Below are 21,646 nucleotides of genomic sequence, written 5' to 3'. Positions count from 1 at the left end.
ATGCCGATTAAGAATTTATAATGAAAATAATGTTGCAAGTACAGTTCTTAACCGACAAAAATTCTGCTTATCAATTTAAAAAGAGTTTTCACAATTTAAGAATAAAATACTGGGAGTAGAATTCCCAGGTCGTCTCCCAACGAGTTGACAAAAGAGTGCAATTTATTGGTCAGGAATTTTCTAAGAAATTTTAGAGTTGGGGAATGAGAAAATAAATGATTATAAATTAAAGCAATAAAATTTAACAAGAGGTTTTATATATTTGAAATAAAAAGCCTTGACTAGGAGAAGATTAATCAGAATTTCTATCCTTGTTGAATTTTCCAAGTGTAATAGTAAGAGGTTGTTGCTTCTACTTAGTTATCTTTTACCTAATAAAGGAAAGTCAAGTAACTAAACCAACTCTGATTCACAAGTCTTAATCCCTTCCTAGGGAAGGATTAGAGTTAGTGACTAAAGAGTCAGCCAACAACTTCTAATTACAAATTAACACCTGAATATTTCAACTCAAGGGTCTCCTATTAATCAACTCCAAAGTAAAGTTGGGAGTCTACTCCATTGATATGAATGCCATTTTCGCAAACATGTACATGGAATAGGAAGGAGACATGGTAATTAAAATTAATTTAGTAAAAGCAATTTTTGAGCTAATAAATTAAGGGAAGATAATATTCAAACAAATAATGAAATTAAATGTAAAAATAACTCTTGCATTAATAATTTTCAAAATCAAAGATATCCATATGTAACTCTGAACAACTGAATGGAAAATAAAAGAGTAAGGGAATAAGAAAGCAAACTATAATGATAGAGACTTCAAACGGAGGTAGTAACTCTCTTAAGATCCAATCCAAAAGCATAAACTATAAGTCTAAGAATGTGAAGAACCCTAGAGGAAGTAGTATTTTCTCTCCAAGATTCCAAACTAAAACTAAAACTAAGTGAATGTGAATGTGTGTTGAGTCTCTGCTTGTCCCCTGGCTCTAGTCTGTGTTTCTGGGCCAAAAACTGGGTACAAACTCGGCCCAAAATCGCCCCCAGTGTCTTCTGCAGTTGCAGCACGTGATGCACGTCACGCGTACGCGTCAGTCATGCGTACGCGTCGATGGTCTTCTGCGCGTGTCAGGCATACGCGTCAGTTATGCGTACGCGTCGCTATGGAATGCGCCAAGTCACGCGCACGTGTGAGCCATGCGTGCGCGTCGATCCTCGCTGGTCAGCTCCTTAGTTTCTTGTGTTCCTTCCATTTTTGCAAGCTTCCTTTCCATCCTCTAAGCCATTCCTGCCCTATAAAGCCTAAAAACACTTAACACACATATCACGGCTTCGAATGGTATAAAGGAAAATTAAAAATTGACGAATTAAGGGCCTGGGAAGCAAGTTTTCAATCATGGAACAAAATTAGGAAGGATTTGTAAAACCATGCAATTTGTATGAATAAGTGTGCAAAGAACTGATAAAACCACTCAATTTAATACAAAATAAACCATAAAATAATGATTTTTAACCAACGTCTTTAATCAAACTGAAGTTGCTTTAATGAAAACCTTCAGGACTCCAAATACATATGCAAAACGGTTCACTTTCATATCTTTAATCACAACCGTTGCTTCTATCAAAACCAACGGTTTTCACTCACCTTCAAAATTGGAGCACTAGTTATTACCCATTTAATGACAAGACCACTTTTCTTTTTTCTTTTTTCTTTTTCAAGAAAAACTTACACTTTCCCATTTAATTGTTTCACTCTTTACATTCATTGAAATTTACTTTGATCAAACAAGTTAAGCTGGGGGATCCCCATGCCTATCAAAATGCCGAGTTATAACCCAATAAAAGCTCAACCTGTTTCATCAAAAAAACCATCAGACCAAGCTTAGAGGCTGTGATATGACCGTTATACGTTGGTTATATGTTATAACTCGGCTATTAATGTCATAAATTGGCTGTCAGTAATAGTCACTCATACAAGGACCAACACTCGGACATGCTATTACTCTCCGTTTAAAGCATCATTTACTCAGAGACATAATTGTTACTCTTCATTTCATATATAAAGGAAAGGGATAAGAAGATTGTTCAGATTATTGCAATTTGCAAAGCCTATTACTCACTTACTAACTTGAGCATCGGAGTGCCTTTTGCAGGTACCCATCCCCTTGTTCTCTCATTGTCGACGTATAACTCATCCCGACAAAAATTTTGCAGACATTCATCGATCGACAAGTTATACAACAGTCAACTTCCACAAGAACAATTCTATTTACAACTTTTAAAAGTTTTGAGTTCTTGTAAAAGTATCTAAGGTAGAATTTTTGTTAAAGTTGACTTGTACTTATAAAAATTAATATATATATATATATATATATATATATATATATATATATATATAATCTCATACATTAATTAATTTTTAAATTTAATTCTCATATTTTTATTTATTATAGTATTTTTAAATTTTAAAAATACTTTAAAAAATACAATTGTTTTTCATTGTGCTTACTAAAAGTCAATTTAATATGATTTATCAAATATAGATGCTATAACTTTTTGAAAAATTATCTTATCAAATATAGATGCTATAATTTTTGAAAAATTATCTTTTATAAATTAATTTTTATAAATTATTTTTAAAAATTAAAACTTTATCAAAACAAGTTTTAGTTGGCATCATTTAGAATTAAAACATGACAATTTAATCACATATCAATAATAAGTAAATAAATTATATTTAAACCTAACAATCTATATTTTCTTGTATTGCATCCCAAATATTAATTAATATAAAAATATTTTATATATTAATTATCTCATACTAAAATATCCTTGTAGTTAATTAAGAAAAAACTAAAACATCTTCTTGAGTAATATATATTACAAAGGACTAAAGTACCTTTTTAAATATTTTAACAAAAATAATCTTTTAAAATTAAATAAATAAAATTAAAATACTCGTTTAAATTAAAGATTGTTAAATTTTATTAGGAATAAAAATTTAAATTTGAATTTAAAAAGGCTAAAATATCTATATAATCTATTATAAGAGACTAAACTGCCATTTTAGTATTAACTTTAAAAAGAATAGAATATATTTATAATTTATTTTTAGAAGAATAAAAATAATAAATATTTAAATTTATAAATTTTAATATAAATAAACGATGACACTTTCTATTAAAATTTTACAACACTGCCATGCAAATATATATATATATATATATATATATATATATATATATAAATCACAAAAATTATTTATATATAAATATATATTTTATATTAATAATTGATTTTAATATATATTAGCATATAGTTGTTTCATATTCTTTGTATTGCCATGCCATGCAAATGACATAAGACAATTTTTTTTCCAACGTCACGACGTTGAAAAAAAATGAGGCTTTCCCCAGTCGGCTCACCCTGTTTGGCAAAGCTGCACATTTCTCGTAATTAATTTTTTCTCGATTTGGATAACGGAGTTATCGGTTCAGACCCACGCAACATCCCATACTTAACGATGCACCTTGACTTCCTTTTAATCGCTCACAACTATTCACATTTTCGTTTATTAAATCAGAACGGACAATACAATTGGAATTTCAGATTTCTAATAAAGCTATTGGCATACGTGAAATTTTCCTAAAACATATACCTCAATATATATATGATCTGAGTTATCATGCAATTATCCTCTTTGGTAGAGAAAAATAAAACAGAAAACTTTAAGAGTCAGTAACTTTTAACAATTTTAGCCGATATTTGATTAGAAAATTTTAAATTATATTCAATAAATAAATTTTATTAATTTACATACATAAATTTTAATAAATATAAATATAAATTATATTAATTTATGTGTATAAATTTTAATAATATAAATACAAATTATATATTTTATGAGTATATATATATTTTTATAAATATAAATATAAATTATTAACAGTTAAATGTTAATCCAAAACAATAATATTTATTGATCATTTAAAATGTGCTAACTATTTTGCAACCATCGCTAATTTGCTTCAATTTGAGTAAAAAAAATTGAGGAGCAAACAAATGTAACAATAGATAGAAAAGGCAGACGAGTTAGTCCATCTAATTCCGCCAAAAGTTTGTTTCCACCCTCGCTTGTGAGGCGTTTTTAATAAATTTAAAATTTTTAAAAACATAAAAAATTATAATTTTTAAATTCAAATATATTAAAATCTATAATTTTAAATATGTAATAAACATAATCATCAACTAAATTTTTTAAAATAAAATAATAAAAATTAATAGTGTAAAAAATAAAACAAACATCGTCTAAAATATAATTAAATATTTTCAATTATCATCTTAGAACATATAAGAAATTACCGGAATAGCGACCGATTTATCAACTGACTTTTCTTGAAAATTGGTCGCAAAAGACTTAGTGACCGATTCTGGTGGTCACCAAAACCTTGGTCGCTAATTAGAAAATAGCGACCAACTTCGGTCGCTAACCGTTAGTGACCGATTTTAGCGACCAATTTTTTAACAAGGCCACCAAATCCCTCACCAAAGAGTATCGGTTGCTAAATCGGTCGTTAACATAATTCATCGCTAAATGGTGACCAAATTTTTCATCGCTAAATCGGTCGCTAAATGGCAACCAACTTTTCGGTCGCTAAGTCAGTCGCCGATGAAATCGGTCTCCGATGCCTAATTTAAAAATCTAAAATCGGTAGCTAATTCCTGAACTAAAAAACTAAATTGGTCGCTAAAGCGGTCACTGTTCCTAGTCTTGTAATTATAATTTTTTACCAATTTCACGTTTATTACTATTAAAACTTAATTTCATAAATAATTATATTTTCACAAAATGTAAAAAGAATCAAACATATAGATCGATTTTTCAAATAAATACCAAAAACATTCACAATGTCTACATAAAAATATAGAATTTAAAATACTGAAAATTTCTAAATACATCAAATTTATGATCCACAATCTAGACTAAAGGTAAAAATAAAATATTCATAAATAACATAACTTTGTTCTATTCATGAACAATCAGTATGGTTCAACAATTTTTACACTAGTTTTTTCTCTTTGATTTTTTCAAAGCTCTTGGAACTGCAACCAATACAAACCATAACAAAAGTTTTAAGCAATCTTAATCTTAAATTTTGAATCAGGCAAAACTTTATTTGCCAAAACACTATCACAAGAAAGAAAATGGAAAATGAATGAAACTCACTTAAACCAATTCAATTCAAGTCTCAAATCATGTTCAAAACTTAAAAGTTTCACAAGGAAGTAGATTTCAACAGAGAATTCTGTTCCTTTTTATTTGTAATTCCAATAGAATCCAATAAGATAACAAAAATAACAGATAACGAAAAACGAAGAAAGTATCAAAGAAACAAAAAGCGTGTGCATAGATCGCAATGCAGCTAAAATAATAAGGCTGCATTTGTTAACTTAGAACTGGAAAAATATTACTAAAAGCTAAAAAATTTATATCTATTTATTTATTCAAAATACCTATCTCATTCTAATAAATGTGCAACTATATTACAATTTCCAAGAATATGATGGCAAGTAAAGCTACTAAAAAAGTTAACTACTATTTCGTTAATGTATCTAATGTAAATAAAGATAATTCAGTATAATAAAGAAAACAGAAAGAGAAAGAGGGATTACATTCTGGGAACAAGAGCATGCCTCCATTCTGAATGCCATTGAATTGAACCTCAGTGGACTTTGCTGCAACCCATTCTGAAAAAATAAAACAGTGCTCATAGTTACTAGTGGGATAACCCTCTTCTACTTACAATACAAAATAAAGTTGATTAAAAGCTAGCAATTATACCAGATGATGCTTTCGGATGTACTTGGCTGTGCTTCCATTGTCATTATCCAGGAGAAGACCAAGTATCTAAAATTATACAAGCAACAACATCAATATGCCACAAACAAAACAAGATCAAACTACAATATTCATAAAATATTTTTGAAGCTTCTGCATAGCATGTCTATGAAATTGAATACAATGCAATGGAAGAAGTCCTTCCTTGTAGCAAAAGAAAACTATCAAAGACCCATTGGACACCATTTGAAAAAGTAACATAAGTGAGTCATCCTCTATCAAATTCTATGCTGCTGATGGATGGCTTGCTAGTGCCTTCATGATGTGCACAATACTTCCCTCTACCTGCATAAGTAAAATAGTTTGAATGGGAAATATTTACAAAATAGCTTGAAAGTAAATAGTTGAACCCACTTAATGAAAAAGAGTACAAGACACTCGCTGTTGTTGCTGATGTAAAAATGATGTGCACAAGTATAACCCCTTGAGGACCCCTATTATTCACAAATAAATCAAGCTTTTTCAAAAAGGTTTAGACTAAGAATATATGGAGACACAGATTATGAGATATATATATATGTAGGTGAGTTCTATGGTAGCATGGGATTAAATGGCTAAAGATAGCTAAAGTTTGACTGACTAATATTATAATAATATGTGGCAAAGAGAATCTTTCCATTGAGGGGATCAATGTTGAGCGCAGTAAGTAAGAGTAGGTTACTGCAAGGATATTTGGGAGATTTTCCCAACCAATAACTTTTTTCTGTTACATGGGCCTAGTATGGATGGATCAAAACATGAAATGAAAATTTTGGTTGGGTGTTTCAAAAAAAATAAATATGGTATTTGAAAATGCAATTTCATTTAATAGATACTATTGTATTATAATATAAAATTTCATTCATTATTTTTAAAAAAGATAAACATTTTCTCTATCAGAAAGAATTATTCGTGTGAAGTCCGTAAAAATGCAAACATACTTTCCTAATAAATCTTTGTTCAGGAATAAATTTGTTTAAGTCACTTATGATTTATGTTAATTTTTTTAATGAGTAATTTGCTCTCTTGGTTTATTATAAGATTGAAAAATCTCTTGAAATATGAAATTTAACGGTATTAAATTATTTCATTAAGGATTAATTTGAAATAGATTGAAATGACCTTGTACTATTAATTGAATTCAATTTCAACAAGATTAAGGATTTATTTGGGTAAATTTTTAAAATAGTTACTTTTTTAAAGATTTTTTAAAATAATTTGATATTTGAATAATTTATGTAAAAATAATTTTTATTTATCAATTATGTTTAAGTACAAGAATATAAAGTACTTATTTATGTATTTATTATGTTAAAAGTATGTTTTAAGTAAAAATAATTTTTTTTAAAAAAATATAATTTTTTTTATCAAAATTAAGGAAACTCGAATCCGCAACATCTTAGGTGAATATGGGGACACTTAGGCCATTTGAGCTATAATTTCTTGGCAAAATATATATACATTATGATAAAAAAATATAAATCATAATGATAAGTAACGCTTAGATTCAATCGAAAATTTATTCAGGTGCCTGTGTTAACATAACAGATATGCAATCAAGGGCGTGTGAATCATTAAAACAAGTTTAAAATACACCAACTTTACTAACAATTTATATTTCTATTGACTCCTAAAAATACAATAAAAAACAACAAAAACTATAACTCATTATTCGTAATTTTATTTTATTAGTGTTAGAAATTTTTCACTAAACGATTCCGTCATATATTTTATTTTACGATAGACAATTTACTATTATGAAAATATAAAATTATAAATAAAAAATAATTTAAAAACATTATTAACGATGATTAATTAATTATATATTTATTTAATAAAGAAAAAAATATCCTTTGTAAGCTATATAATTGCATTTACAAATATAATTTAATACTGAAAGCAATGACGTACACTTCTAATTAATTTTTAAGATAAATAACATCTCTTTCTTTTTTCTAATGTCCTATTCATCTTAGTTTATATTGCATTTTTAAAAATTATATTTATTTGTTTTTTAATATTTTTAGATATTCAACTATTTTTCTATTTCATGTTTGGTCCGTCTAAATTAAGGCCCATATAACAAAAATATATTTTTGGTTGGAAAAATCCCTAAATGTTATTGTAATAATTTACTTATTATTTATCGTACTTGTGCTGTAACATTACAAATGGAAAAAAAAAATTTTCACATGTTATTACGAGATTGACCGGTCAAATTTAGTCATTCTTAACTACAGAATTTCATGTCATCACAGAAATCACCATGTATATATATAATCATTCAAACTTGGCAGATTTCAAAGTCATTGTTAACGGCAAAGCAGCCATCACTATTAGGAATAACCAAATTTTTAAAATTTTAATTTAAATACTGTCTGCTTTTTCTTTGAACAAAACTTTTGATTCCCCTCATTTGGCTGAATGAGTTGACACTTCACAATAGAGAATAAATGTAATCTGTGGCTTTTTAAATAGCCATTTCTAAAGTAAATCATTAATTATTAAAGCATGACAACCCAAGATCTCCTTTCACCAATATTAACAAAAGCTGATAATTTCATCAAAGCACAAAATAAGCATAAATTGAAAACAAACATGCATAGTTTCTGTCAAAAATTTTGAGAAGCATACCCCAGATACTAGGATTTCCAATGCAGACAATAAATTTGCTCCAGTACTAATGTCCTTCTACACATAAGGGAGGCAGAGTGAATTCTTAAAATAAATAGGGTTAAGTACTGAAATCATCCTAAGGTTTAGGGTGAAAATCAAAATCGTCCCCAACTATTTTTTGTTATTAAAATCATCCTCAACATTACAAAACGTTATAAAATCGTCATTTTCTACTTTAATTTTATTTTTTTTACCATATTACCCTTCATTATTAATAAAAATAATTAAAATTAAAAAATATTAAAAAATTAAAACAAAACCCACCCCCCACCCCACGCGTAACTCTCCCACCCTACTCCCTCACTCACCCTCCCGTAACCCCCTCACCGCCACTCCCTCACCCTCCCCTCTTCTCCTTCCTCTTCTCACTCTTCCTCAATCTCCTTCCTTTTCTCACTCTTCCTTTCTTCACCACCATTACCACTGCCACCATAGCCATTCATTACTCATAACAAAACAAAACAAATTAACAGCAACATTTACAAAACAAAATAAATCAATAAAAAAATTAGAGGCAGAAGAACCATAACAATTTCAATAATCACAACAATTTCAATAAACAATAATTCAATAATCATCAATTACAATTTCAGTTTTCAGATCCAAAAACAGCAAAACAACAGAAGCAGTCACAGATGACAACAGAAGTTCAAGCAGAAGCAGGGCAGAAGCAGAAGAAGAAACAAAACAAGCAGAAGCAAAAGTTCAAGCAGTCACAGAAGAAGAAGCAGCGCCAGCGAGATCCCCCTCCCGATGACCACGCGGCGGCGGCGGCGAACTCTAAAAACGAATAAGTAGAGCGGCAGCGGTGGTGAGAAGAAAAATTGAAGTTGAAATTGGGGTTGGAATTTTGAAGAAAGGGGCATGAGGAAGGGGATGGGGGTTACGGGAGTGGGGTGAGGGGGTAAGGGAGGTACGGGAGTCGGGAGTCAAGAATGGGGTGTGGGGTGAGGGGTGAGGGGTGAGGGAGTGAAGTGGGGGGGGTGAGTTACGGATGGAGGGAGGGGAGGAGAAGGGGGGTTAATATTATTTTTAATTTTAATTATTTTTATTAATAATGAAGGGTAATATGGTAAAAAAATAAAATTAAAGTAGAAAATGACGATTTTATAACGTTTTGTAACGTTGAGGATAATTTTAATAACAAAAAAAGGTCGGGGACGATTTTGATTTTCACCCCAGACCTTAGGGACGATTTCAGTACTTAACCCAAATAAATAATTAACTAAAAAAAGGGGCCATAATATTTCAAGCAACATCTAAGTCAAACCTTTGTGGCTTCAGGGAAATACTTTAAAACTTGAGTAACATCTAGAGATCTTTTTTACTAGGGACTGTTAGCTTTTCTATATTTGTTACAAATGCTCTTCCAACAACAAAAGAGAATATATGGGCTTCAACTAACATGTGCACCAACAACATCAAAAATCAATTATCACGCTCCAATCATGAAAATCTGTAAGAAATTTTAGATTCAAAAAGCATTGCAAATATATATATATAGGCAAGAAATATATTATCTCATAAAGTTTTTCTCAAGATCATTGGAGAAAGAAATAGGAAGGCACAAATAAACTCTTAAGTAGTCAAATTTATCTTCTAATATTGAGGTAAGCATCAAAGTGTTCCTTGAAGTTATCGTCGAGTCTCAAAGTAATCCCTGAAGTTAAAAATTAGTCGTAATTGTCCGTGAAGTTGAGCTCCGGTAATCGTAGTCATCCTTCTGGTCAATTTCGTCCAGCTGTCGCAACTAGAAAGCTGACCTGGAGTCGCTGGTGACACGTTAGCAGCGCAACGGCTAGCTGAGGTGACGCAGTAAACATTTTGGACTCAATTTGGTCCCTAATTTTAGGTTAAAAAATCCTAGCCCCCAATTCTTCTCCTTTCTTCTCCATTGCACATGCTGTTCTCGTCTACTCTCCATCGCACCAGAGGTGAGTCTTCAGTGTCTTCTTCATCTTCGAACACCACACGTTATGGCTAGTGCTAGCAATGCAGCTGGGAGCTCCAACAACCCACAATCATTTAGAAGCATCATGAGGAGAATGAATAGAAACTGAGATGCACGTCTGCCAGAATGGTGTGCATGCGGGTCGAGACCACTGTTGCGATGGTCAACGACGGATTCTAATCCAGGGAGACCGTTCATGGGTTGTCCAAACTACAATGTAAGTGTTTGATGCTGTTCTTTGTTGTAAATCTGGATGTAAAGTTTGAAAATTACTTTCCTGGGTTTAGATTGCAGGTAAGAGGTGGTGTGGGTTGTTTCTATGGGTGGACAAAATTCTAGAAGAAGATGCGGTAACATGTGATGGTAGAACCAGCTCTTCAAACGACAACGAAGAATGGAAGATGAAGATTGCTTGGAAGCTTGGAAGACTAGAGTCTGAAGTTAGAGTTCTCAAAATGGGGGGGGGGATTTTGGTGTTTACATGTATGCTGCTGCTGCTGGTTAAAGTTGTTGTGCTTGTCTTAAGGTTGGATAGGCAACAGAGTCAATTGTATTTAGCCAAAAAAATAAGTGACATGTGATATGCATATGTTGTTCTGTTCATGTACTTGCACCTGTCATTTTGATTGAAAGGAATGCAGATTAAACTGTTTCACATGACTGGGCAAGAATAATTTGGAATTTGAATAAAGAAGAGGTTATATGTAAATAATTGTTCCTGCACTATTAATGGAATCATCTAATAGAATTAATCTTAATGGCATATCAGAGAACAACAAAAAGAAAATCTGGCACAGCTCAAGTTCAATGAGATCATAATCCATAATCATATATTCATAATGCAGAAAACATATTCAAAATAGGCATTACATAGCCAGGGCAATATTCGACAAGTATATCAAAAGTTCTCAACATATTGAGAACATAAGTTTTGAACCAAAAATCCCCAACACTTGGGTTCTAAATTAAGAAAGCACACTGTTTCATCAAAATAGTTAAACAAAATAATCTTTTCCTAAACATAATAATTCTAGTATTCATTTTTTGTTTCTGGGTGGTCGGAATTCAGGATTGGGAACAAACTTCATGAAGTTAGCAAGCCTTGTAACGGTCCCCTGTGATGCACCTTGCATAGGATGAGATGGATGAATAGTTGAGGGTTGATTGGTTGCAGGTGGGGTGGCAGCAGGTGGGGTGGTTGCTGCTTGAAAGCTACTTACTGGAGTTTCCTTTTCTTGTTTGGATGACTTCCTTTTGGGAGGGAGTTTCGGTGGCCTCACAGGAGGCGGCAAGACCTATTAGTGAAGACATGTAGAATAGTTAGTAAAAGTAATCAAGAACATGCACATAATAAGATTGAATGTCATTTAATTTTGTGAACCTCTTGAGAGTCATCGGTTTGTGACAACGGTGGTTGACTGACTTCAAGCTGAATTTCGGTGGGGGGTTCTGGGACAAGGGTGGCTTCACCACCATTAGCAGCTGGGGGTTGGACAGCAGCAGCCTCTACAGCAGCAACAGCAGCCACCTCATCAGCAGCTCTCTTAACACAGTTTCTCTTGGTGTGTCCTGATTCACCACAATGATGACAGTGATCTTTTTGATAAATTCTTTTCATCTTCGTCCTCTGCTTTTTACCCCCACTTGGCTCCTCATCTACATCCTTTCTTCTTTTTTTCGTAAGTGGACCTGGCTTCTTTCTAAACTTTGGTGCTTGTAGTCTATTATGAGGTGAATTTTCCAATAGGGCTTGACCTGGAATTGGATTGATATGGAAGGCATATTTGTTATTATATGCTTCTATTGTCAACCACTGATGACAAAACTCATCTGGTCTTCTACGAACCCTTGCCAATGCAGCACAAGCATGCACACATGGAATCCCTAAATAACATTAACACAAGACCAAAGATTACCAATATTATGCCAGCAGTAAGAAAAAAAATAACAAATCAAGAAACAAGTAAAAGTATATCACCACTCAATTGCCAAAAACCACATGTGCAGAGCCTCTTTCCCAGATCAACAACCATGTTAGTTGGCTACCCATGAACCTCGAATTTCTCATATTCAGAGTCACCAGACCACATTGGGACCCAACTCTTTGACTCCTTCCTTATCTTTTCTAACCTGCTACGCTGTATAGGTGGTAGAATCCCAGTGTTCGAACTAAGCTTCACTTTGTTCCTAGCGATGGACCTCATTGCATACATTCTGACTTCTTCTAAGAGTGTAACGATAGGTTTGGCTCTAACTTCTTTGATCCTTGAGTTAAAGACTTCACAAGAATTGTTGCAGATATTGTCTATTTTAGGTGCATTGCTGAAGAAAGCCCGGCTCTAAGAGTCTCTAGGCCACTTGTTCAAATACTCCCAAGCTTCCTTGTTAACCCTCTCAATCTTTTTGATACTCTCTAGGAACCCATCTTGGCTGGTGCACCTTGCACAATCCCATAGCAACCCTCTAAGCTGGAGATATTTCCACTGTTTATTGAAGTTCTTCCACAAATGCCACACACAGAATCTGTGATGGACCCCTGGAAAAACCTCCTTAACAGCATGGATTAGGCTCTGAATTTAAAAAAGAAAACAGTGGTGAAATACATGCTTTCGAGCGTCAAAATGATCCCGTAAGTTTTATAAGTGACTTCGGATTAGTCCCTTAAGTTTTATAAGTGACATCAGAGTCGTCCCTGAAGTTTTATAAGTGACATCAGATTCGTCCCTGTTCTTTACATCAGTTCAATATATATTTACCAGTTCATGGAGCAGTAGTCCATCTATTAAGTAAAGCAGTTGTTCAATTGTATACACAGCAGTTCAGCATATATAAGCAGTTCATGGATAAGTAGTCCATCTATTAAGTAAAGCATTGGTTCATTATATATACAGTAGTTCAGCATATATAAGCAGTTCATGGAGCAGTAGTCGATCTATTAAGTCACAGCAGTTCACTATCTATAAGCAATTCATGGTATTATCAGAGCAGCCAATACAAATTATACAACAACAAATACATGTCTAAAACGTACCTTCTGCATATCTGATATGAAATAGAGCTTGTTTTGCTTATAATCTCCCAAGTCTTGATGAAGTAATTCCAAGAACCACCTCCAGTTTTCAGTATTTTCAACAGGGACAATTGCATATGCAATCACATATATGTGATTGTTTGCATCTTGTCCAATTGCAGACAAGATCTGACCACTATGCTGGGTCTTCAGAAAAGCTCCATCCAAGCCTATGAGGGGTCTGTAGCCAGCCAAAAATCCCTTCTTACAGGCATCCAAGCAAATGTATATCTTCTCAAATATTGGTTCATCATCAGGGTTAGGCTAAGGGATAACTCCAACTGTGACAATGGAGCCTGGGTTACTCTTAAGCAATGTGAGCCCATAATCCCTCACCATCCCATACTGGGCAGCAGCATCACCATGCACAACAGCCCTAGCATTTCCTAAGGCCCTAGTCAATGAACACTTGCTTAGTTCCAAGTCACATTTTGTCTTAAAATACTGAGCAGCCTCACAGTGTCTTAGATTAGGATATTTTCGAAGCTTCTTCACCAATTTTCCGGCCAACCACTTCCTATTAGCCAGTCTATTTTTGGTTTTCCTTGCACAACTGTGGTCATCCATGAACGTCTTGATCTGCCAGTAATTGTTCTCTGTGTTGTTAGCAGCATACACAAGCCAGCCACAGTTCTCATCCTTACACACTGCTCTCATCCTTACATTATCATTCTTCTTAAACCAAATCCTGCGACCCTCTTGTATACAATATTCACGCACAGCCTCTTTGAACTCCATCTTTGTAGCGAATGTCATTCCAACCGCAAGCCTAAGCTGCCCAAACCTACCTCCATCTCTGAACATAGGGAAGACCTCATCCGAATCAACCTCCTCCAACTCATCCTTAGAGTTTGGAGGAGTCTTCATTTCTTCTGAGTGCCATGAGTCTCCACCATCAGATTCCTCATAACCTTCATCTTGGGCAGCATGATATGTTCCCATAGAACCGAACTTAGGAATTGGTCCAAAAAAAGTGCATCATCCTTAGAGCCTGAGTCAGCACACACGGGACCATCATCCTCAACCATTACAACCCTCTTTTGTTTAGAAGTTTTCTTATCTATCCTGGTTCTGAATTTCACATTTGTCTTTTTTGTTCCTACTGATGTCTCCACACGCACATCTTCCTCACTAGACACCACATCACCATCAGGCTGATATGGTTCATCCTCCTCACTACCATCACTAGCTTCACTATCTGAGGAATCCTCTGAGCTAGACAATGCCACACATTCTGTTTGGGGCTGTTTTCCCTTACCATTACGTCTTACATTAGTTCCACCAGCAGCTGCTTTTGTTAGTGGCCTCCTTCCATATGTTGCTGGTGCAGCAGATTTAACATTCCTAGTCCCTCTCCTTGGTACAGCAGACTTCTTGGTCTCTTTCAACTTCGACCATGGTTTAGGAATTTCAGTGGCTTGCAACATTTTTTTTAGTGGGTTTTTCGGCTTGGTTTTACTGGATTGAGCCACTGTTTTTGGGGGTGGATTGGGGTTGGACATAGGAGTTTCGGTGGGGTTGGGGTGTATTTTTTTTGCTGGTTTACTAACAGAAATTGAAATAGGTGGGAGCTTTGTAGTTGGGAGCTTTGTAGTTGAGACTGTTTTTTGGGTGAGAATACTGGTGTCATTTGGTGCAGAGGTTGGAGTATATTCTGTTGTGGTGGGAATTGGCTCGGCATCATCATTGGTGGTGGGATTTGGAGTGGGATTCAAATCCTGTATCACCATCAGCTCCTTCCCTTTAGATGAAACTGGCTCTGCTTCCTCAATGTACAGAGGTTCTGAGACTCCATGTTCGTAGTACACATGAATAACCCCTTTGTTCTGTTGAGCAAGGTAGCACATCTCCAAGAGCTCCTTGTCATCTGTTATAGCCCTTAGACCATTTTGCAAAGGCCTATTAGGCACCAGCCACCATGTTTGAGTCACCTTGTCATATCCAAGATTCTTGTGGTAGTCTCGAACAAAGAAGACATCTAGTTTGTCTGTATCAACTCCTGGCAACTCAGAGACATCTCCACCATTGTAAGTCACACCTCCATCAACATCTGTGATGAATGATCCTCCATGGTGAAATATGATGGTAATCAAATCATCACCCATCTGAAATTTTAAATTTTTTTTTCATATATCAGCCTCACTAACTTCATGCACATTACCAACTTACTAACTCCATAACTAAAACTGTAACTGCAGTGAACCCTTGGACATAAAAAATAAGTTTTCGTCGTAACAAAAACCCCCTTAGTTGGCCTAACCCCTAAGAAACCTACTTCTGATCAAACCCTAGCAAGTACCCCAAAACACAAGCATACATTCTGACACAAAACACTCGAAGAAAACGCTTTTGCCCCTTGTGAAGAATAGATTAACATCAAATTTCAAAAAACAGAGCTTCATCACATATTTATATTTTTTTTACGTATCTGTTTTAGAGAAACCAGCCTTCACAACTCTCTGTCTGATGTAGATGATGAAGGTGATTCTTTGGAGCCTTGGTTCTCCACCGAAATATGCTCCGGTAACTGCAATCACACTGACGCCAGTGATGAGGGTAGCGGAGAAGAAGAGAGCTCTGCTTTGTGTCGTGTTTGTGTTATGAGCGTGGAAGACGATAGATTAGTGTAACGTTGAGGGAGGGGTTTTTTTTGCCATAAAACGACGTCGTTTCATCTCATTTTGGCGCCACCCCATATACGACATCGTTTCTGCGCTGATAACGTGTCACCATCGACTCCAGGTCAGCTTTCCGGTTGCGCCAGCTGGACGAAATTGACCGGAAGGACGACTTTGATTACCAGAGCTCAACTTCAGGGACGATTACGACTAATTTTTAACTTTAGGGATTACTTTGAGGCTCAACGCTAACTTCAAGGACCACTTTGATGCTTACCAGTGTAATATTATATATTTAAATTTACTCATAATGCAAATGTAAATACTTCATCTTCTCCAACAGCAACAACAACATAACAAACTAAGTTATGTCGATCAAATATCAGCCTTTTCACGTTCATCAATGCTTACATATGTACAACTAAGAGCATAAGTAGCATTACTGTACCATGCACCAGAAGAGGGAAAACTAACAGTAATATGGGCTTCCAGTTAAACATTTTATATGTGTAGTGTGCCTAACACAAACTCATAGTAACTAGCAACTCATCACAAGTTATCCTACCGCAAATAAAATAAGGCAGGTATAATATAGGAATACAATGAAGCAAAGAAGAAAATGTTTTGTTAACTGGTAAGTAAATGAGCTAAGTTAAAATGCTACTTTACTAATCTAAAAAAGATATCTACACAAGAATTCAAGGCGACTTCCTTTTTCTGCAAGTAAACGAGGAAGGATTAGTAACTCATCATTTACCGTAATATATAATACTAGATGAAATATTCACTAAACCATCGGAGTAACTAAATAACGACAAGTAAGAACCTTCTCAGAGCTAGATGACCGAAATGCATCCCAAGATCTCTTGAATTCCAATTCCAGTTCATGTCTTTCCCTGATTTGATGGTTGAAAGATCATAATCACAAGTACACCACAATTAATGCATGGAACTTGAAATTATAGCCCAAAAAAAAGGAAAAGCAGGACCTGATCTAAACTCTGTCTAGACTACCACATCACCATAAAACTTTACATCTTTGTAAGCATCAAGCAATGTACGGATTTGTTAAGTTAATAATTGGCACATTTAAATTAAACCTAAAGCATTTGGTGAAGTCTTATGCTCGAATATCAAAATTTACAGGCAGATCCCCAATTAGAGCTAAATCCACAAAGCAGATGTGGCTAAGTGCCTATTTGACTGTCATTATCTTGATTAAAAACAGATCTTTTTTCAATGAAATTTTTTTTTTAACGTGTTTGGCAAATTTCTAATAGTAAAAGTAAAAGCACTAGAAAAATAAAAAAAAAATTTTTTTGAGAAGTTACAATTTACATCTTTTTTTAAAAGATCTTTTTTCTTTAAAAAAAGATATTTTTACATAATAAATAAACAAAAAAGTATTTTTATATTATTATACTCAAACATAATTGATAGATAAAAAGATATTTTTACAAGAGATATCCAAACATAAAATTACTTTTACTTTTTCATAAGATCTTTTAAAAAAAGATAACTCAAAATAAAAATATTTTCTTAGAAGCTCGTCCAAACAAACCCTAAGCTTCGATAACTGAAAGAGTAATAAAGCATGATATTACTAGCATTTGAAAGAAAAAACCTGAAAAGTAGCTAAACAATTGCTGACATTGAAAAATAGGAACGAAAAGAATTGAAAGAAAATGCAATAAGTGAATGAGAAGAGAGAAGAAAAGGTGAATGAACCTGGAAGCAGAAGCAGGAGATGAAGAGGAAGAGGAAGAGGAAGAGGCATTGGCATTGCGAGCAGTGGGGGAAGAAGCGGAGGAAGAAGAATGAAGTGGATCTGGAGATCTGGCAAATTCAATGAACGCACATCACTAAAATCCTAACCAAAGGGGAAAAAAATCAAACCTAACAGAATGGATCGGAATCGGCGATTAGGAGGTTACTTGCTTGAAGACGACGATTAGGTGCCGAGATCTCAACGACGAAGGCGACGACACCTAGACTGCAGAAGAAGATTGTGACAAGACCTCAGGAGACGGCGACGTGACCGCAGCAGACGATGCCAACGGGATCTCAGGAGACGGCAGCGAGAAGCAGAAGACGGCAGCGAAGAAGACGACAATGGCGTCGGAGATGACAATGGTATCTGATTGCAGAAGATGAGAATGGTGTGGGTGAGTTAGAGTTAGTGAGGGTAATTTAGATAATATCCTTTTTTTAATTAGCGACTGTTTTTGTGACTGATTAGTTTATAAAATCGGTCGCTAACTTAAAAATTAGCAACCGATTTAGTGACTATAACTTTAGTGATTGAACTATCAATCAACCACGTTTTATTCTATTTACCTATCGATCGGTTGCAAAATCGGTCGCTAAATTAAAAAATAGCGACCGATTTTGTGACCAAGAGTCTCAAGGACATTCTTTCTTTTGTTTTGGTTGCTAATTTGGTCGTTAAATTAAAAAATAGCGAATGATTTTAGCGACCATTTATATTCTGTTTGTATAAAACTAATCGGTCGCTAATTTGGTGACTATTAGTGACTGATTCTGTTAGTCACTAAAATCAGCCGCTAACTTAACAATTAGCAACCGATTTAGCGACCGGTAATTTAGCAACTGAATTAGTGACCAAACAGTTGTTCACCCTATTTCACTATCAGTTACAAAATCGGTTGCTAAATTAAAAAATAGCGACTGTGACCAACAGTTCCAAAGACATTACTTTCTATTTCGGTTGCTAATTCGGTCACTAAATGAAAAAATAGCGACCGATTTTAGTGACCATCTTTATTCTAGTTGTATTAAAACTTTATCGGTCGCTAATTCGGTTGCTATTAGTGACCGATTTTGTCGGTCGAATATAGCGACCGATTTTAGCGACGAATATTTTTTTTGTCCTAGAAATTTTATATTGGTCGCTAAATCAGTCGCTATTAGCAACTAATTTTTTCGGTCGCTAAAATCGGTCGCTATTCTGATACTTTCTTGTAATGATAAATTATAACTTAGAACATCTTTAATTATTATTTTTAATTATAAAAAAAATGGGCCAGCCAAAAAAGTCCGTCCTGCCTCGTCGAAACTCGCGGATTAGGCGGTGCGAGTTAGTGTGTGTTTGGATTACTTTTTGCATAAAATTGATTTTGCAAACTTGATTTTGATTAAAAGTAAGTTTGTATTGAAGTGATTTATGTTTGGCCATTTTTATATCAAAATGGATTATAGTAAAATAAATATTGTTTGGATTACACTATTCAAAATCACTTTTAGATGAAAAATTATTAAAATAGATATCAACTTAAATAATTTTTTTATATTATCTAGTTATTTTAATTTAGATATTTAAATAATCTTATTAATTAATTTTATAATAAAATTAATATTTATTTATTAAAATAAAAATAACATATAAAACTTAGCAAAATATATTTTATATTAAAAATAAGAAATATAAATTATATATAAGAGTATTTAATCAAATATGTTATATTTTTAAAATTTTAAATATTAACGTAAAAATGTTAATTTAGTATTTTTTTTACATCATATTTTTTTTTAATACTCTCAATAATCTTATTCTTAATATTATTTTGAAATTCAACGTTTATGATTTTATTAATACCTATGATTAATTTTTTTATTTAATTTATCTTTTTTTTAATGGGATCATAATTTATATTATAAAAAATTACAATAAAAAATTGTATATACCAGAATTATAATTATAAAAAAGAATACTAAAAATAATAAAATTAAATATTTATCTTGGTAGAGATGGAAACAAATCTAAAAATTTTTGATGATGTATTTTATATAGTATATTTTTAGTTCTTTTAGTACTCTTTTTTAGTACCTATAGTTTTTTTTACTATTATTATTATTTATGACTAATTTTTTGTTTAATTTACTTTACCTAATGGGATCAATAAATCATATTATGAAAAGATAATAATAAATATAATATACAAAAATCATAATTATAAGAGTGTATAATGTCAAATAAAAATTTAACAAAAAAATAAAAATAATAAATAATAGAAAAAAAGAGCTCATATAGAGAGAAATAATAAGAATTCCATAAATAATACAATAACATGTCTAAAGGATAAAATTGGTAAAAGAAAAATAGATGTTTAGTGTAAATGGCTAAAAGCCAGTTAGTAAAACGCAGAAGCTAAAAATTGTTGCATCTGGTAAACGTGATTTTGACTATAAAATCATTTCTGCGTTTGCCAAATCAAAAGTTAGCCAAATAAAAAATTGAAACTTTCAATAAGTTTAAACGTGCTTTTTTTTTTCTTCAAACGAGTTTGCCAAACACACCTTTAGTCATACTTTTTAATTATGGCGGTTTTAAATTTACAATCCAATTCTCTTTTTTAGTGAGTTATGCGGGCTAATCCGGTGGTTTCAGCCCGTTTGCCATCCCTAACAAAACATAATTTAATTAAAAAAAACCTTAAAAAAATTAAAGTATACGTAGAAGTGTACAATGAAAAAAAAAAAAAAAACTTAAAAGAATTAGAGAATATGTAGAAGTGTACAATGAAAAAATGAATAATACACTATTCACAGCACAGGCATATTCACAAACACTGTCACTGCATCATAATTCTGAATTCTTCAAAGCTAAGCATCCCATCACCATTCAAATCAAAGCGACTAATCATAACTTGGCATTCCTCAACGGACATAGATTCTCCCAACTTTTTCAGCATTCTCCTCAACCCTTTAGGAGTAATGAACCCACATCGATCCGTGTCATACATCTCGAAAGCTTCCTTCAAATCCTTCAACTTCTCGTCTTCCTCCCCTCCTTCCATGAGATTCATCATATCCTCAAAACTCAGCAACCCATCGCCATCCGAATCCAACGCCGCGATGGCCATCTCCACCTCCTCCTCCAATAGAATCTCGCCACTCATCTTCCCGAGCTGGCTCCTTAGCTCAGAAGCTGAAATCTTACCGTCGCCATCTTCATCGAAGTAACCAAGAACTCGCTCAAATTGTGTGTACTTCATTATACAACAAATAAAACAGATTAATTTAATTACAAGTAATATGTATGTGGTAATTAATAGCTAGGATTTTGATGTTTTATTTTTCGGGAAAGTGGTGAATGAAATATAATGAAAGGAGAATTCTTATATATAGGTGTTTTTGCGCGTAAGTGGTGTGTTAACTAATTAATAACTAACTGTCGTGCATGTAAATTTAATGAAGAAGGAAAGGGAGAGAAGTTGCCGGGAAGTGTTCGTTGGGGAAAAGGTAAACGCCAACGGCGTAAGGGCATAGGTAGGTATTAAATATTAACAAAGAAATGACACGTTGGAGAGAGAGAGAGAGAAAGAAAAAGAGAGGACAAATTCTATTGGACCAAGACAAAATAAACACCAAATTGGATAACGCGGACCCATTACTTCGAAGTTTTCAAAGGACCCTAGAACCTGTACTGTAGTACTAAT

General features: G+C 33.3%; 2 protein-coding genes across 2 annotated transcripts; both read right to left on the bottom strand.

Annotated features, from left to right (window-relative positions):
- Positions 1-12,541: 12,541 nt before the first annotated feature.
- Positions 12,542-14,436, bottom strand: LOC112721477 (uncharacterized). The gene is made up of 4 exons (XM_025772537.1): positions 13,906-14,436; positions 13,531-13,800; positions 13,389-13,456; positions 12,542-12,764 (listed from the first exon to the last, which is right to left on the bottom strand). The coding sequence occupies exons 1-4, from the start codon at positions 14,434-14,436 to the stop codon at positions 12,542-12,544; spliced, it is 1,092 nt and encodes a 363-aa protein (XP_025628322.1).
- Positions 14,437-20,623: 6,187 nt separating this feature from the next.
- Positions 20,624-21,433, bottom strand: LOC112722231 (putative calcium-binding protein CML19). Its single transcript, XM_025773212.2, has one exon. The coding sequence runs from the start codon at positions 21,200-21,202 to the stop codon at positions 20,780-20,782; it is 423 nt and encodes a 140-aa protein (XP_025628997.1). The 5' UTR covers positions 21,203-21,433; the 3' UTR covers positions 20,624-20,779.
- Between the last annotated feature and the right edge of the window lie 213 nt (positions 21,434-21,646).

The sequence above is a fragment of the Arachis hypogaea genome, chromosome 11, assembly GCF_003086295.3.
Source record: "Arachis hypogaea cultivar Tifrunner chromosome 11, arahy.Tifrunner.gnm2.J5K5, whole genome shotgun sequence".
In the NCBI taxonomy this organism is placed as follows: domain Eukaryota; kingdom Viridiplantae; phylum Streptophyta; class Magnoliopsida; order Fabales; family Fabaceae; genus Arachis; species Arachis hypogaea.
This window is presented reverse-complemented; position numbering and strand designations above follow the sequence as displayed.

Bases quoted from the DNA above. Each gene is read 5' to 3' on its own strand.
- LOC112721477 (XM_025772537.1), bottom strand. From the start codon at position 14,436: ATGAAGACTCCTCCAAACTCTAAGGATGAGTTGGAGGAGGTTGATTCG. The intron at 13,801-13,905 runs GTGAGGGATTAT...ATATTTGAGAAG, and splicing joins CTGCTGCCCAGTATGGGATG to ATATACATTTGCTTGGATGC. The intron at 13,457-13,530 runs GTACGTTTTAGA...AATTGCTTATAG, and splicing joins TCATATCAGATATGCAGAAG to ATAGTGAACTGCTGTGACTT.
- LOC112722231 (XM_025773212.2), bottom strand. From the start codon at position 21,202: ATGAAGTACACACAATTTGAGCGAGTTCTTGGTTACTTCGATGAAGAT.